This window comes from Penicillium solitum, assembly GCF_028829755.1.
Source record: "Penicillium solitum strain IBT 25940 chromosome Unknown utg000001l_segment0_segment0, whole genome shotgun sequence".
NCBI lineage: Eukaryota > Fungi > Ascomycota > Eurotiomycetes > Eurotiales > Aspergillaceae > Penicillium > Penicillium solitum.
Genome location: NW_027072121.1, coordinates 8,758,942 through 8,772,932, shown reverse-complemented (window position 1 = coordinate 8,772,932; position 13,991 = coordinate 8,758,942). Strand labels below are relative to the sequence as shown.

General features: G+C 47.4%; 4 protein-coding genes across 4 annotated transcripts; 2 read left to right on the top strand and 2 right to left on the bottom strand.

Annotated features, from left to right (window-relative positions):
• The first annotated feature begins 559 nt into the window (after positions 1 to 559).
• N7455_003390 (uncharacterized protein) lies at positions 560 to 3,664 on the top strand. Its single transcript, XM_065604473.1, has 5 exons — positions 560 to 930; positions 1,130 to 2,039; positions 2,094 to 2,613; positions 2,669 to 2,812; positions 2,863 to 3,664. Exons 2-5 carry the CDS (start codon positions 1,282 to 1,284, stop codon positions 3,484 to 3,486), a joined length of 2,046 nt encoding a protein of 681 aa, XP_065462964.1. The 5' UTR covers positions 560 to 930; positions 1,130 to 1,281; the 3' UTR covers positions 3,487 to 3,664.
• A 107-nt stretch (positions 3,665 to 3,771) lies between these two features.
• N7455_003389 (putative 26S proteasome-associated ubiquitin C-terminal hydrolase) lies at positions 3,772 to 4,926 on the bottom strand (the record flags this gene model as incomplete). The annotated part of the gene is made up of 3 exons (XM_040962203.2): positions 4,829 to 4,926; positions 4,679 to 4,773; positions 3,772 to 4,585 (listed from the first exon to the last, which is right to left on the bottom strand). Exons 1-3 carry the CDS (start codon positions 4,868 to 4,870, stop codon positions 3,772 to 3,774), a joined length of 951 nt encoding a protein of 316 aa, XP_040807346.1. The 5' UTR covers positions 4,871 to 4,926.
• A 1,744-nt stretch (positions 4,927 to 6,670) lies between these two features.
• On the bottom strand, positions 6,671 to 9,149 carry N7455_003388 (putative C6 transcription factor RosA-like). The gene is made up of 4 exons (XM_040962206.2): positions 8,749 to 9,149; positions 8,391 to 8,693; positions 8,109 to 8,336; positions 6,671 to 8,055 (listed from the first exon to the last, which is right to left on the bottom strand). The coding sequence occupies exons 1-4, from the start codon at positions 8,856 to 8,858 to the stop codon at positions 6,948 to 6,950; spliced, it is 1,749 nt and encodes a 582-aa protein (XP_040807342.1). The 5' UTR covers positions 8,859 to 9,149; the 3' UTR covers positions 6,671 to 6,947.
• Positions 9,150 to 12,847: 3,698 nt separating this feature from the next.
• Positions 12,848 to 13,318, top strand: N7455_003387 (CVNH domain-containing protein; the record flags this gene model as incomplete). The annotated part of the gene is made up of 2 exons (XM_040962214.2): positions 12,848 to 12,980; positions 13,122 to 13,318. The coding sequence occupies 2 exons, from the start codon at positions 12,848 to 12,850 to the stop codon at positions 13,316 to 13,318; spliced, it is 330 nt and encodes a 109-aa protein (XP_040807356.1).
• Positions 13,319 to 13,991: the final 673 nt, after the last annotated feature.

The following is a 13,991-nucleotide window of genomic DNA, read 5'->3' as shown; positions in this document are numbered from 1 at the left end:
AATGCCAATTCTTCTAACGGGAGTCTGCTAGAGACTTTGAGAATGCCGATCTCCCAGTCTTGACATGTTATATACTCCATACTGATTAACACCCCCCACGAATGTTTCCAGGACTAGACTAGAGCCAAGACCAAAGAAAGGCTTGCAATGCTCCTTTGGCGTCAGCTCATCTCCCACATGCGACAAATTGAAAGCCATGAGCGCCATGTACCTGTATGACTGACCTATATCGCTTCTCGGGCAACTGCCTAACAATGCGGCATTTCCTCTTTTTGCAACCGGTGCCGATAGCGAGAAAGCTATGGCAAATCCCCATAAAGCGCCATTGAGTACGCCATGAGTCGAGCGACCACTCGGATATTGCGAATCACTACGAGCCCTTCAGGCATTACTTCCAAGCTTGAAGGTGTTGGCGATAAGTAAACCAGAAGCGGATGACACCAGGAACGGTATCTGCCCGATTAGCCAGGCACCGAGAAAAACAGTCACCTGAGCGATAAGCATCCATTTTTTTTTTTTCGCCACTTTTTTTTTTGGGAAGATATTCCCCCACCATTAGAGACTTAGATCAAGGACTTTCTTTTACAGTGTTCCTGGTGCTCTATGCTTACATTGGAGGTTCCTTTTTAGCATTGAATTTCCCCAGATTTCATCATTTTTGGAATCTGTGGGTAACATTCCAGGGACCAAATCCGACTAACTTGACCGATGGGACGTTTCCGTTCGCTTGTCAACCCGTCCACTGGTTTTAAGGGGTCCAATTATCTTCCCCCCACCTTAGGGTCTCCCCTTTTTGTCTTAAACAATCATTTCGACTGGGCACTTCTTCGGTCAGAAATAGCTTTCACAACTGGTCGCGTGCTCAAAGAGATAAGCCCTTGAGCCTCCGTATCTTGGCTTACACGTGAAGATACCCTTCAAACCCCCCAGGTAGGCTCTATCTCCTTTCCAGCAGGTTCCTGTGTGCGACTCTCGTGTAGATAAGGAATCCACTGTATCGTGTGTTCCTCCATATAAGTACACGCTGTCCCCTTTGTAATTCCCGTCTTGGAGGCGACTCGACTCTCGCCCCAGCACCTCATTCGAATCATTCGTCTTTCTTAATCCCAACCATACTAATTCCCCACAGACTCATCTACTACGGCAACAGGCTTGGATATCAGCTTCTTTGACCAAGGCCTTGCACACAAGTGGAACTGTTGTCGGCTCCCCGACAAAGCACACCTGAGACACTATCGAGATCACGTGTCACCAAAGCCCATTGCGCAACCATCATTCACCATGCCTTCTCTAGAGGATCACTCAGGTTCCAAGCATCGCGAGGACCAAGAGCAATCCATCAAACCCGAAGAAGATACCCAGCAGGGTCTATTCCACCAAGTATACGAATGGCTTCACCATGAGAAAACCAGACGACAGAATCGTAAAGCACGGAAAGCCGAAGCAACTCCCCATGCAACAAACGAAAGCCAGTCAACCGAAGAAGATGGTGTTTTAGAAAGACGCAGCTCGGACACCTCGAACACCTCGGAGAGCACCTTTTCCCTGGATAAACTGGAAAAAATCCTCCTCCAATATGCGACTACTCGACCTAGAAGTGCAATGGGTTTCCCCCACAAACAACCTGTCAAACGGCAATCTAAGCATCGCCTTAGAGGCCTACGAAGAGGCTCGGCATCCGAGTCTGAACTCACAGATGTCGACGGGGCCCCTCCAGGCGTGGAAGCTTTCCTTGACAATACAAAGACGCTTGCCTACACCGGTGGCGCTGCAGTAGAAGAAATCACCGACTCCAGTGCGAGTGTGAAACAAGCAAAGGATGCCGAGGCCTGGGTTGTTTTCAAGTCTGAGATCGTGCGTATTGTGCATACCCTGCAATTGAAGGGCTGGCGCAGAGTTCCCGCAGATTTGGCGCCAGAGATTGAAGTCGTCAGGCTCAGCGGTGCTCTCACCAACGCTGTGTATGTAGTTGAACCGCCGAAGAACTTGCCTCCCCCGAAGACCGATAGCAACAGTCTGGTTTCAAGGAAGCCCCCACCGTAAGCAACAAATTGCTTACCTCACTTTTGAGACACATCTAATGGGATTTACAGGAAGCTTCTCTTGCGTATCTACGGTCCTCAAGTCGATCATCTAATCGACCGAGAGAACGAGCTGCAAATTCTTCGTCGCCTCGGAAAGAAGAACATTGGCCCACGCATTCTTGGAACTTTCCTCAATGGCCGGTTCGAAGAGTACTTTGAGGCTCGCCCACTCACTCCCAAGGAGCTGCGGATGCCCGAGACGGCGAGACAGGTTGCCAAGCGGATGAGAGAATTGCATGATGGCGTTGAACTTCTTGAAGAAGAACGCGAAGGTGGACCTATGATCTTCAAGAATTGGGATAAATGGGTGGACCGTTGCGAGCAAGTGATGACCTGGCTGGATAAAGAAATCCAATCTCCTCAGAACGAGGCTAAAGCTGCATTGGAACCATGGCGTCGCCGCGGCTATGTCTGCGGCGTAACGTGGGACGTGTTCCGCAAAGCCGTGGATAACTACCGGCGTTGGTTGGTTGCCAGCTCTGGTGGAACTGCCGAGATCAAGCGACAGCTAGTATTTGCACACAATGATGTAAGTGTTTCTGTCTCTCGCACCTTCCTTGCTGTGTTATTGACATGTTGTGTAGACCCAATATGGCAACCTACTTCGCATGGAGCCAGCCACGGAGTCACCGCTGCTTTTGCCTGCGAATGAGCACAAACAGCTGATCGTTATCGACTTTGAGTACTCTTCCGCCAATACACGTGGACTCGAGTTCGCCAACCACTTTGTAAGTCCGCTAACCCAATTGCCAATCCAAACGGATGCTAACTGCAACAGACCGAGTGGTGCTACAACTACCACGACGAAGAGCGCTCATGGGCTTGCAACAACCGCAACTACCCGACATCGGACCAGCAGTACAATTTCGTGTCAACCTACCTTACCCACCGACCTTATAGCGCCGGCGGACCTATTTCACCTCTATCCTCGCCGACTATTCGCGCTCGCGCTCCTGTTGCGGTTGCACCATTGGACTTGGACGATGTGTCAGAAAGACCCAGCTCACGGCTTTCGCAAAATGAGCAGTCTAAGGAGGCTGAACTTGACGCAGAGGTGCGACTCCTCATGCAGCAGACCCGGATGTGGCGGGCGATGAACTCCGCGCAGTGGGTAGCTTGGGGTATTGTCCAGGCTAAGGTGCCTGGCATGGAAGAAGGTATTGCTGAGATGCTTGCTGCTCGCAACGGGCCAAGCGAAAACGACAATGACGATGACACCAAGACGCCGACTGTCGATGCGGATGTCGACGAAGAAGATGACGGAGACTTTGACTACCTGGCTTACGCGCAGGACCGAGTCATGTTCTTCTGGGGTGACCTGCTGTCACTGGACTTGATCAAAGCAGAGGAACTGCCTGCGCCTCTATTGGAGCACATCAAGTCGCGACTTGTCACATACTAAGAATCGGAGGAGCATTAATGAGGATCTTCAGGATGGAGACTTGTTCATACACATTATCATGATTTACAATGTGGACGCCAGTAAACTGCGTCAAATCGGTGATTTATCACACCTACATGTATCTACTACACTATAGCGTTGGGGTTTCAACATCATCATCGAATACCATATCTTGTCTTATTTCATTTCATTTTGATCATCCTCGTCATCTCAAAAAGGGTATCTGAAATGCCATCGTAGAAAATCAGAAATAGAAAGAAAAAAAATCCACTGATGTCCAGCTCTCTACCGGCGCATCTCAAGCTTCTTCCGCGTCTCCTTCTTCGCACCCTCAACCCACTCCTCATAAGTCTTCTCCTTCTCCTTGGCCCCAACAACCCCCTTCATGATCTCCCCAATAAACCCAACGAAATTACACCGTCTGAGTGTATTCTCCCACTGCCACGCAGCCCTCTTCCTCTCCTCCCTCTCAAGCGTCTCCACATCCCCAATATCCCTCGCTCTCTCCCTCGGATCCCTCACAACAGCCATGAGATTAAAATGCGTTTCCTCAGGCGGGTACCGCGCAATGCGCCTCTGCAAAACCTCAATAACCTTCTCAGGGAACTCCCCAGTCCCACACTCCCCATGGCTAATAGGATACGGCTGCAATCCATCAAGCTCATACAGCGTCCCATTGACAGGCGTATAGGCAATGAAGTGGTAAACGTCCGCACCCTTCTCATCATCCTGCGGCCGCGCTGTCTCATCAGCGAACGGGCTTGACCGCGCAAAGCTGTTGTGTGCGCTCCGGATCGCTTCCGAGTTCGAGAGCGCTTCGCCGCGAAGCTCCGGCGGGAATCCCGTTGTGAACTCTTTGAAGGAGCGTAGCTCTTCGCCGAGCTCAATGGCTGGCTGGGAATCCGGAGGGTTGTCGTGATTGAGGATTACGGAGAGGATGGCTTGTGTACCGCAGGCGTTTTGGATTGTTTGGGCGGCGAAGAAGAGGTTGTTGTTGTCTGTGGCGGTTTGATCGTAGGTTCCGTCGATGGGGGCTTCGGCGCGTGCGCCGGCAGCTTCGCGCGTCCATTTGAAGAGGAAGATTACGCCGTAGACTGGGCTGTTTGGGAGGGTTGGAGTTAGCTTTGGTTGGTTTTCTTTGGAGGTTTTGGATGTGGTGGAATTGTGGGTTATGGGACGTCGGGTTGCTTACCCTAGTGACCGTATTGTGTCTGCATCTAGGGAGATGAGCTCTTCGAATTGGGTGTTTTTTACTCCGAGTGTTTCAATCAGAGAGGTGAAGAGACCCTAGCTTGTGTTAGTATGCTGCTGCTTGGATAGATCATGGGAGTGGTGATGGTACCTCATCTGACTCGATGGTGCTCCAGCCACCTACATCAGCCATTTTGACTGTCTGTGATGGATGCTGAGGGCGATTGAATGGAAGATGTTATGTTGTCGATTGGAGGTTGCTTTCTTCCCCAAACAGGAATGCGGTTATGTCATTATCACGTGAAGTTAGAGTGACAGCCTCAAGTCACGTGTGTCTCCACTATATAGTAGACGAGGTCACTTTCATTTTCTAGCAGATTGGGAACAACATGCAAGCCAGAATTATAAAACTGTGGCCGTATTAGAACCTACGGCAAAAATAATGGAGTTTCCATGATCTTAAGAGCTCACTTAGAGCAAAGATGCACTCTGCGGAAGGCCAATATACAACTACATTCATGGATATCAACAAGAGCGATTAGTTATACTTGTTCCTCAACTTTTGAACAAAATTACTACTCAATACTAAGCCAATTAGCAGAATGTCTTCGGAGGGGGAAATTAAAAACAGAAACAGCAGTAAAAACCAACTCTCCTGCGGTGTTAATGAACAGAAAGGAAACGAGGGTAAACAGCCGGATATCCCCGATCTTCCAACCAAACTAGTTCGAAATATGCCTATCACTAGATGCATAACTAGATGCAATCAAAATCTTCCGATCCCAACTACATGTACACAGACTAAGTGGCATTGATCATCTGTTAGCGCAAGGACCAAGACGAAGAGTGCTATCGAAGACGCGAATATTCAATATTCCCACTCAATCTCCACCTCCGATAACAACACGGAATATTACCCACAAAATAGTGTATAAGAAGCAAGAGCTCCAAATTCGGGTATGTAATAGCCAGAAAAAAAGAGGATAAATATAGAAAACACGAGGAACCGAGGACGATCGCTAACTCAATTTCCGTGTAGTGAAGATCGAACCCTAATGGTAATGATAATACGATAGAAAGATAACAATAACAACACTCGAACCAACGAGACCATTGCATTCACACAAAACCCAAAACTAAATGAACAAAGTAAAAACCCCAACCTGTCTACCAAAAATGGATAACCCTCGGCACATAGGGCTGCAGCCCCTGCAAAAAAGACGATGTCATACTACGTTGTATGCATGAAGGAAACGGAGTACTACCATATGTAATAATTGATCTCCAATCCCAGCTATCACGTCTTAGAACGCTCATACCTTACACTCGATATACAGATACGGATATCTTCAAACCTCCAGTGGAACCGAATTGGTGCTAGCTCGGGGGCTTGCTACCCCATTCGGACAGATCTTGAAGCGGCCGAATACGAGGTCTGGAGAAATGTGGCCGGCGGGGTATCAATCAGAGGAATGGATCTGTAGTCTAAATTCCCTTAATATATGTCCCGTGCTTTTGAGTTGGTTCGTTTCATCTATTCTTAGCACAGGGTCTGTGGCGATGGTTACCGGTGGCTACCTTCGGGGGTTGGGTGGTACCTGACGATCGGTGTGCGTGAGGTGCAAGTGCAAGTGCATTCTTCGGTTATGAGAGTTTGGGAGGGGGTTGCTATCTTTAGATATTGGGATGTTATGGAAGTGAGATAATGATCTTTCGTTCATTGACGGATTTGAGAGTCAGAAGGCTGGATGGCTATAGTTCTGAAGCTACAGTTCCAAATAACAAATAGGGACATTACTTAACACACGTACAGACACTCCAAGTCAGATTAACAGAAGATTTGATAAGACCAGGGTATATATATCAATATCGTTCGAGACAATTGCCTCCGGCTTGCAACTGCAGCCGAGTATAAAAACCAAACAGAGCATTAGATCGGATACAAGATCACACATCAACGCTCAGGCTCAGCCAAAAAAAATAAAATAATAAGGCCAGAATATGTAAGAAAAGAGTCGAGTGGTGAAAACGAAACACTCGCGTATAATGATCAAAAAAGCACATGTCCTCCAGGTCCAATTCCCAGTAGAACATAACACGGTAGCCTCCGTATTTTCGGAAAATGAGAGAGGTTATATCTTCCTTCTGGTACCCAATAGCCAGAATCCGACTGACCAACCCTGCTCAGGGTGGTAGTCCAAATTTTCCCATTTTGGTTTCTTTTTCGGGTATAGATAAATCCATATCATAGACCCAGCACAGCCTGAGAATCAAGCCCAAAGTGAAGCGGGAGCAGCCAATCCCGGCATTTCAAACGGATGTGTCTGTGGATAGACCTCCATATTGAGACCGAGTGTGCCATCCGCGCGCGGCAAACCGGCGCACAGCGCATCACCATACGGCGGGGTGTAAGCCGCCGAATGAGAAATGGTAGGATGATGCGAATGGGGATGACCATGCCCCATATCCGAGAGACCGAGGTGTACGTCGTGGTTATCGAGGAGCTGTGGGGAGGGCGGATATAGAGAATGCGAGGATGTGGCGGATACATAGCCATCTCGGATGGGAAAGGCAGAGTTGGCAATAGTGACGGCAGGAGGGGAATGCAGGGGCGGGGTATAAGCGGCATAAGAAGGTGATGCGGAAGCGGGAGAGGAAGAGGCGACGAGCGGATACTCGTGTAGATTATGGTGGAAAGGGCTAGGTGGGCCAGGGGAGTATTGGTCGACTGATGAGCGGGGAGACCAGGGGAGGGGGAGGCGACTGCGATAGCGGGCAACAATACCGCGGGGCAGGTCCATAAGTTCTAGGGCTAGACGCAGCTCGGTGTTGAAGGGGTCTGTGGCGTTGTGAGTGGCTATTATACGGTACATCTCTTCGATAGGACCGATGAATAGGGCGCCTAGGTATGCGCCACCTAGCTCTGGGAAGAAGCGGTCGAGAGAGATGCCGATGGCGAAAAATTGGGCTAGGATTGGAAGGGCACTGATGTCTGATTCGCTAGTTCGGAGCATGGAGGGTGGGAGCCAGAAGAGCCAGCGCCGGAGGGTTTGGATGCTTTTGAATGACTGTTCGGTTGTTTGGTTGGGGAAGTCATCACGGAATTTCTGGGTGAATTCGATGAGTTCTCCTAGGCGTTGAGAGTGCTCAAGATTGTGGGAAGTGCGTTTCTGTGTCATTCGGAGGGCCTGGATCGTTTGGTCTAGATGTATCATGTCTTCGTCGAGGGGTTGGTAGACTCCGGCCATTGAAACATCTGTTGTGCTCAGTGCTCGTTGGTTTTCTATCAACTGTGCAATGTCTGACTCTTGTTTCCAATATGGATGCATGGATTCTAGGACGCTAGAGACGCCGTGCTGCAAAGATGCCCAACTTTGACTGCTCTGGTGTCAGTTGGGGGGATTTCTAGGGAGCTGACCTATCACACTCACTGGTCTGTCGCCTGCCATGATAAAAGAACAGAAGCCGCGAGGATTGCATCGCAGTTCTCTTTCGAGAAGGAGCCCAGAGCGGTCTGCAGCCCGTGGAGAGCCGTGACTCTATGGCGGAAAGCCAGCTGCTTAGTCTCATGGTCTCGCGTAAGAAAGGCAAGGTGAAATGCCGAAAAGCTCAAGATAGAGCTCATAACGAATTCGCTTCCCAGCGAAATGGCCAGGAAACTATGGAATGTCCGTCAGCAAAGATCTCCGCAGTCAAACCTAGAGAGGACTCACTTGGGCATCTTCTGTGCCCACACAGTGCAACCACTCAACCCTCGACGGTGCAAGTCAATCGAAAGCCCGATTATATGGTGAATCAGGCGTAAATCAGTTCGCGACAAGCCAGACCACCCAGAACGTGGGCACTGCAAGAGCTCTGGATACGGAGGCACGCCAGTGCGATGCCAATTGTCTATTTCCATTTCGATCTCTGGTGAAATGAGGAGGTCGGGACCGCGCGGCGCGGGGGGACTACCACCTTGAGTAGCAGCTGCATCCTGGTAGTCACAGCGGCAGTTGTGCTTTGTGCAATTGCGGCTAGATGGAATTAGTATGGGTATACTAGTGTCCCGATGTGGATTGAAGAACATACCATTGCGGGAAGGTCTCATCACATCGAATGTGTCTTCTCTTGCATGTTTTACAGCCGTTACGGGATTTGGTGTGGCTCTTGCGTGGTGGGCCGCCGCCTGGACCGACCATTTTGGCTTTTGAAGACTGCGGAGAGATAACTGGGACTGGAGTCAAGGACTCCACAGGTGAATGTTGTGAAGGAGTAGTTGACGATGGGGGCGTAAGCCCTGTAGTTATAGAGAAATGAGAACGTGACCTAATCCAACAGTCTCCAAAAATAACTTTGGGGGCCGTTGAGGTTCGAAGAATAAGTTGAATTAAGCACGTGGAGAATACGAGCTTTGGGGATCTTAAAGTGAAGAGACTAAAAGGAGATAAAAGAGAAAGTAGAGGAATAAAAGAGGGAAGATACTACCCAGGAGGTATTAACAGTTGGAAGTCAGCAAGATATGATCTGACTTATTTAAATTTCACTTTCCACTATTATTATTTTCTAGTTCTTTTTTTCATTTCCCAGTGACGATCGAGATTTTGAGCCTCTGGGTACAGGGGGGCAGTAGGCCAAGGAGAAAGTAAAAAATAATAATAAAAAAACAGATAATAAAATAATAAAATGTGTAAAATATGTAAAATATGTAAAAATACCCAAGAAGATGTAAAAAGAAGTGAAATAGGAAAGAAAAAGAAAAAGAAAAAGGAAACCCCCAAAAAGGATCGTCTAATATAGCACTCGGTCATTTTAGGTGGACCACATGGGTAGCTTATATAGCTGCCTTCATAGGTTAGGCTGTCCACTAGGCACATGTGAGCCCATGTTCTCGAGCAGGGATAGACTCTATATTGCACTGTTCCATGTAAAGATTATTTTCTTTTTCTTGAAACGAAGTGGACTGTTGGTAAGAGCCATCTAGCCCTAACTTTAGAAGTATTTCTATGGTTCCCAGTTCTATGTGAGTACACCCTATTGCTTCTAGGAGATAATCACTAGAAGGCAAATCAAAAGAAAAGGTTCCATGGGTGAAATCAAGTTGATTCACATGTGTGTTCATCATTTTATTTTTGCTTTTTTTTCTTTCTCTTTTTCTTTTCCCAAATCTCATCCCGCGTTCCAGAGAACGTAGTTCCAGCCAAGAGAATGTACATATACGCAGGGGCCTATTAACAGACCCCAGACTTCAAAACGGATAACTAATATAGAACCATAATGCAGGAAAACATAGTAACCGATCGACCATTTTGCCTCGCAAGGCTTTCGATCTGGCGGACCCTGGATTGTGGGTCGCTGTCAAGGGACACCGTTAACCCCGTTGGGAAAGAAGAGGAGTCAATCAGTGTGCTATCCTAGACGCCATCTCAGACGCACTGGGAGTGGCTCTTCCACTCTTCCACTCTCGCTAAGATTCAAGCTTAGCCTGACAGGCGGAAGTCGGCCGTTCCTACCCGCCTGTGAGTCAGATGAGAGATTAAACGCTGAACTCGGTAATCACAACCGAATGTAGAAATCCAGGAAAAAAAAAACAGTCAACTGTACGGAGTATAAGAAAGAAAAAGAAAAAGAATACCAAACTCTCACACCACTTGGAACCTGGGGATTGGAGGCAACGTGTGAACGTTTAGTCCGCAACCAGGGGTGTAAGACCAATCTCTCGGGATCACCGCATCCACAGCTCGATTTCTCTTTTTTTTTTTTTTCTTTTCTTTTGCGCATCCCTTATCCTAACACCCTAGGGTGACTGACCTATTGCGATCGTTGCCCCAGGCCGGAACCACCCTATCTCCTTCTCCGGTGAAGTTACCACTGGGCTGGAACGTACAGCATAAGGAAACCAAAAGTGTACAACATACGACATCAATAAGCCCAAAGTGGGAGCTGAACCCCTGATGGTCTAGTCTCCAGACATACAGGGATCAGAGAGAGCTGTGAGATTGGTTCCAGCATCTATTACTGAGAATGATCATCAAAAAAAAAAAAGGAGAGCCCAGTGAACTTCGTGGAATGGGCTCATCCCTGCAGTGTCCAGGGGCTGAATCCAGCACATAACGGTAAGTGCTCAAAGGCAAAAAGGGCTCTTCGCTTGGAATGCCATCATGCACTCTACTGTAGCCCAAATGGTATGTAATTTTAAGGACCAGTCAGTATCTGAGTATGTATATCTACCTCTGAATCGATGTTGTAGTGACTTCCCTGAAACTGTGTAATATGCAGATTTATGTGACAGCGTCAGATTGGGCCTGGAGACCACGTTTTCTAGGGATCAGACGTCGAACAAGACATGTGTCTAAAGTCGGTGTGTGCGACCTTCTGATCTGGACGGGAGTTTCTGTCCTACCATATTTACGATGAACTGCAGTCATGACGATGATTACTCTAAAAGGATTATTTAGCTCACACGTGGCACCATAGTCGCACAGAGATTATGATTATGTCATTCCTACCTAATAGTTAGGTAACTATGTTTGACACGTTTGACACATTTGACACCGAATACGCTGCCTTCCCTTCCAGGCCTCGACGGCTCTTGGCGTTGAGTTCAAGATCCAATGACCCAAGGGGGCATGCTGTGCGGGTCACCGGAAATGTTCGGGCGGTATTTTCTCCGCAGATGTGAAGGAACACAAAATCAGATGTATCCAATCAGCAACAATCAGTCTCGCTTGTCGCGACATCAGGCCAAACATGGTATAGATTGGGGGCCAAAAGTCCCGACTGGATTAATTTTACTATCAACTTTATTCTTTTTCTTTTTCTTTTTCTTTTTTTTTTTTTTTTTTTGATCTAGCCTTCTTACGTCAGAATATCGCCGGAATTGACGGGAAGTGCTTAGCATTTCAATATATAGTTTTACTCCTACCTCCGCGGGGTACCCTTTCTTTCTAAAGAAGTCTCAACTTCAAATATATGGCAATACCAACCTTGAAAAACTCCCCCCCCCCGGTGATCTTGAAACTGTCAGCCATGGTAAGCAGATCGATCCAGTAACCGTGGAATCCAAGTGCCCCAACCAAAAGAGAAATAAGAATCATGGAGTCCCCCAGTTCTACCGCTAACCCAGAAACACAGCCCGTGGGAGTGCAGTACGCTAACCAACTTTATTCCGCCAAGACTTAGGCTATCCTGGACTTGTGTGGGGACTGGGTGATTTTCTCTTGTAGATCACCTCTGAACTATGTTGTACAATACTGGTCTACTGGTCTAATGGTCTAATTTAGACCATTAGACCAGTAGATCATCTGCAAGAATACACACTGTACATATTTACGTCTTTACACATCGACCCATTTACTTTCATGTCTCTATGCACTGCAGTCTAAAACATTTTGGATATGTAAACCTCAGCTCTTGAAGAGCCAACGAGTTTTAAAATCTAGATTTAGAAATGGAAACTCTATTCTTTAGGTAAGAAGACATAGCCATGGGAAATACATAGAGAGATCGACAGCAATCTTGATTCTCCATACTCCGTACATACCTAGTAAGTACAGTACCTACCATGGATTAGCCCTGGAGGGTATAACCATCCTTCCCAAATAGAGTCTTTAGCGTCAACTCTGTTTCCCAAGCCACCATCACCTTTGTAATACTTATTGCCCGACTGCTGAAACTAATGCCCGACACTTGATACGTGTGTGAGGCTGACACTTGTGTGAGATCATTATGACCTTCCCCTTGGGTAAAGATCACACTCTATTTTAGACAGACCGCCTAGCAGTCTAGCAAGAAATCTTACATCCCTCCGCATTTCTTACATGGGTGTGCTGTATAAAATCAACTTCTGCCGCAGGTGTCATAATTAGAAAACCATGATGGCAGAGCCACCCGCCTCCGCACTTCCAAATGGCCACAGTAGACATCTACAACATATCGATGTCATTAGAGGCAATAAACATATACTAGACAATCTTTCATATCAAGAGCCTCACTTTTGTTCCTTTTTCTTGCTCTTTTCTTCTTCTCTTTCTAGTGTCTCGAGGAAATACAACAGACGATAGAAAACAGAAAACAGGCAACTTGCACATCATATCCATTTACATTTCCCATTGGTTGATTCATTTATACCTCATACTTGAATAAGTGCCCGTGGTCTACGTCTGATATTACTCTAGTCCAACACGCCAAAATGGGCTTCCACAGATCATCCCAGGGCATCGATCTCAAGGATAAGCATATCCTTACTGCTTACTGCGAGCGACCCTCCGGGGAATCTAGATATTCAGAGCTAGATCTGAATGCGTTCCTCGGGGCAAACAAGGGTAAGGATCATACAAACTTTCTGTTCTGTTCTCGGTGGTGTTTCCCTCGATTGCTAGTATACTTCCCAACACCACCGAAATCAGACCGATATTCCATCCTTCCGTATCTGACTTGAAACTAACATTATCATGCTAATCTAGGGCAATTGGCCTGGGGTTCCCACGACTTCTCGAAAAGTGCACGCAATGTTGACTTCAAGCTAGAAGGTCGTTCCAATGAGCCCATGCTGCACGCGCAACTTGATGATGGCGAAGGAAACATCCAAGACAGCCAGGTGAACCTGGGAAATTGCATTAAAAACGAGGATGGTCAGCTGAATTTCATGGGATGTTTCTAGTGGAGGATCAGGGTTTCTGGTTCCTGTTTCATATCTCTTAAATTGTGACTTAAAAGAACGAAATAAAACGATTGATTTTGACTGTTGGTTTTTATAATTTTCGGAGAATCTACAATACAGGTAGGTCTGAGGTCAGAAGGCAGAGTACAACAAGACGTGGACTGTATAACACCAGAGAGAACATTACGGCTGCGGCTGAAAGTAAACCCCAGACAAAGTTCACCGCTAAAGTAAATAAATACCCTGAGAGCACTATATGTAAAACCCGAAAAGAAAGCCCAGTTTAGGTCAGAGAGCAACAATCACCCCCTGAAGCCCCGGAATTCTCACCGAAAGAGCAAACAAGAACAACCGGACTGAGTACGGAGTATGTAAGTCTTCAAATCCACCGGGGCACAAGTCCACAATAGCCCCCAGTCATTCTATCTCTGCAAGCCGCAAAAGGCATAGCCCAGGTCCTCTACGGAGTAGAGCGAAAAGCGACCATAATCCGACACACGGCTTAGGACCTCCAATAATGGCACGCTACTCAGCACTTGGAACCAGGCGCCTGGTACACTACCTGTAGGTACATATTGCACCCTGCATCAACGCCTGTCATCGACACATGGCATTTTAATCACAGAGTGAGATAATGTGGGGTCGATAGGATACACGAAGCGCCCGGGTTCGT

What these genes read in the sequence shown, in the direction of transcription:
- N7455_003390 (XM_065604473.1), top strand. Translation starts at nt 1,282, where the DNA reads ATGCCTTCTCTAGAGGATCACTCAGGTTCCAAGCATCGCGAGGACCAA. An exon ending in GTTTCAAGGAAGCCCCCACC is followed by an intron (nt 2,040 to 2,093) that starts GTAAGCAACAAA and finishes TGGGATTTACAG; the next exon opens with GAAGCTTCTCTTGCGTATCT. An exon ending in TCGAGTTCGCCAACCACTTT is followed by an intron (nt 2,813 to 2,862) that starts GTAAGTCCGCTA and finishes TAACTGCAACAG; the next exon opens with ACCGAGTGGTGCTACAACTA.
- N7455_003388 (XM_040962206.2), bottom strand. Translation starts at nt 8,858, where the DNA reads ATGGTCGGTCCAGGCGGCGGCCCACCACGCAAGAGCCACACCAAATCC. An exon ending in GATGAGACCTTCCCGCAATG is followed by an intron (nt 8,694 to 8,748) that starts GTATGTTCTTCA and finishes AATTCCATCTAG; the next exon opens with CCGCAATTGCACAAAGCACA. An exon ending in TCATGGCAGGCGACAGACCA is followed by an intron (nt 8,056 to 8,108) that starts GTGAGTGTGATA and finishes ACACCAGAGCAG; the next exon opens with TCAAAGTTGGGCATCTTTGC.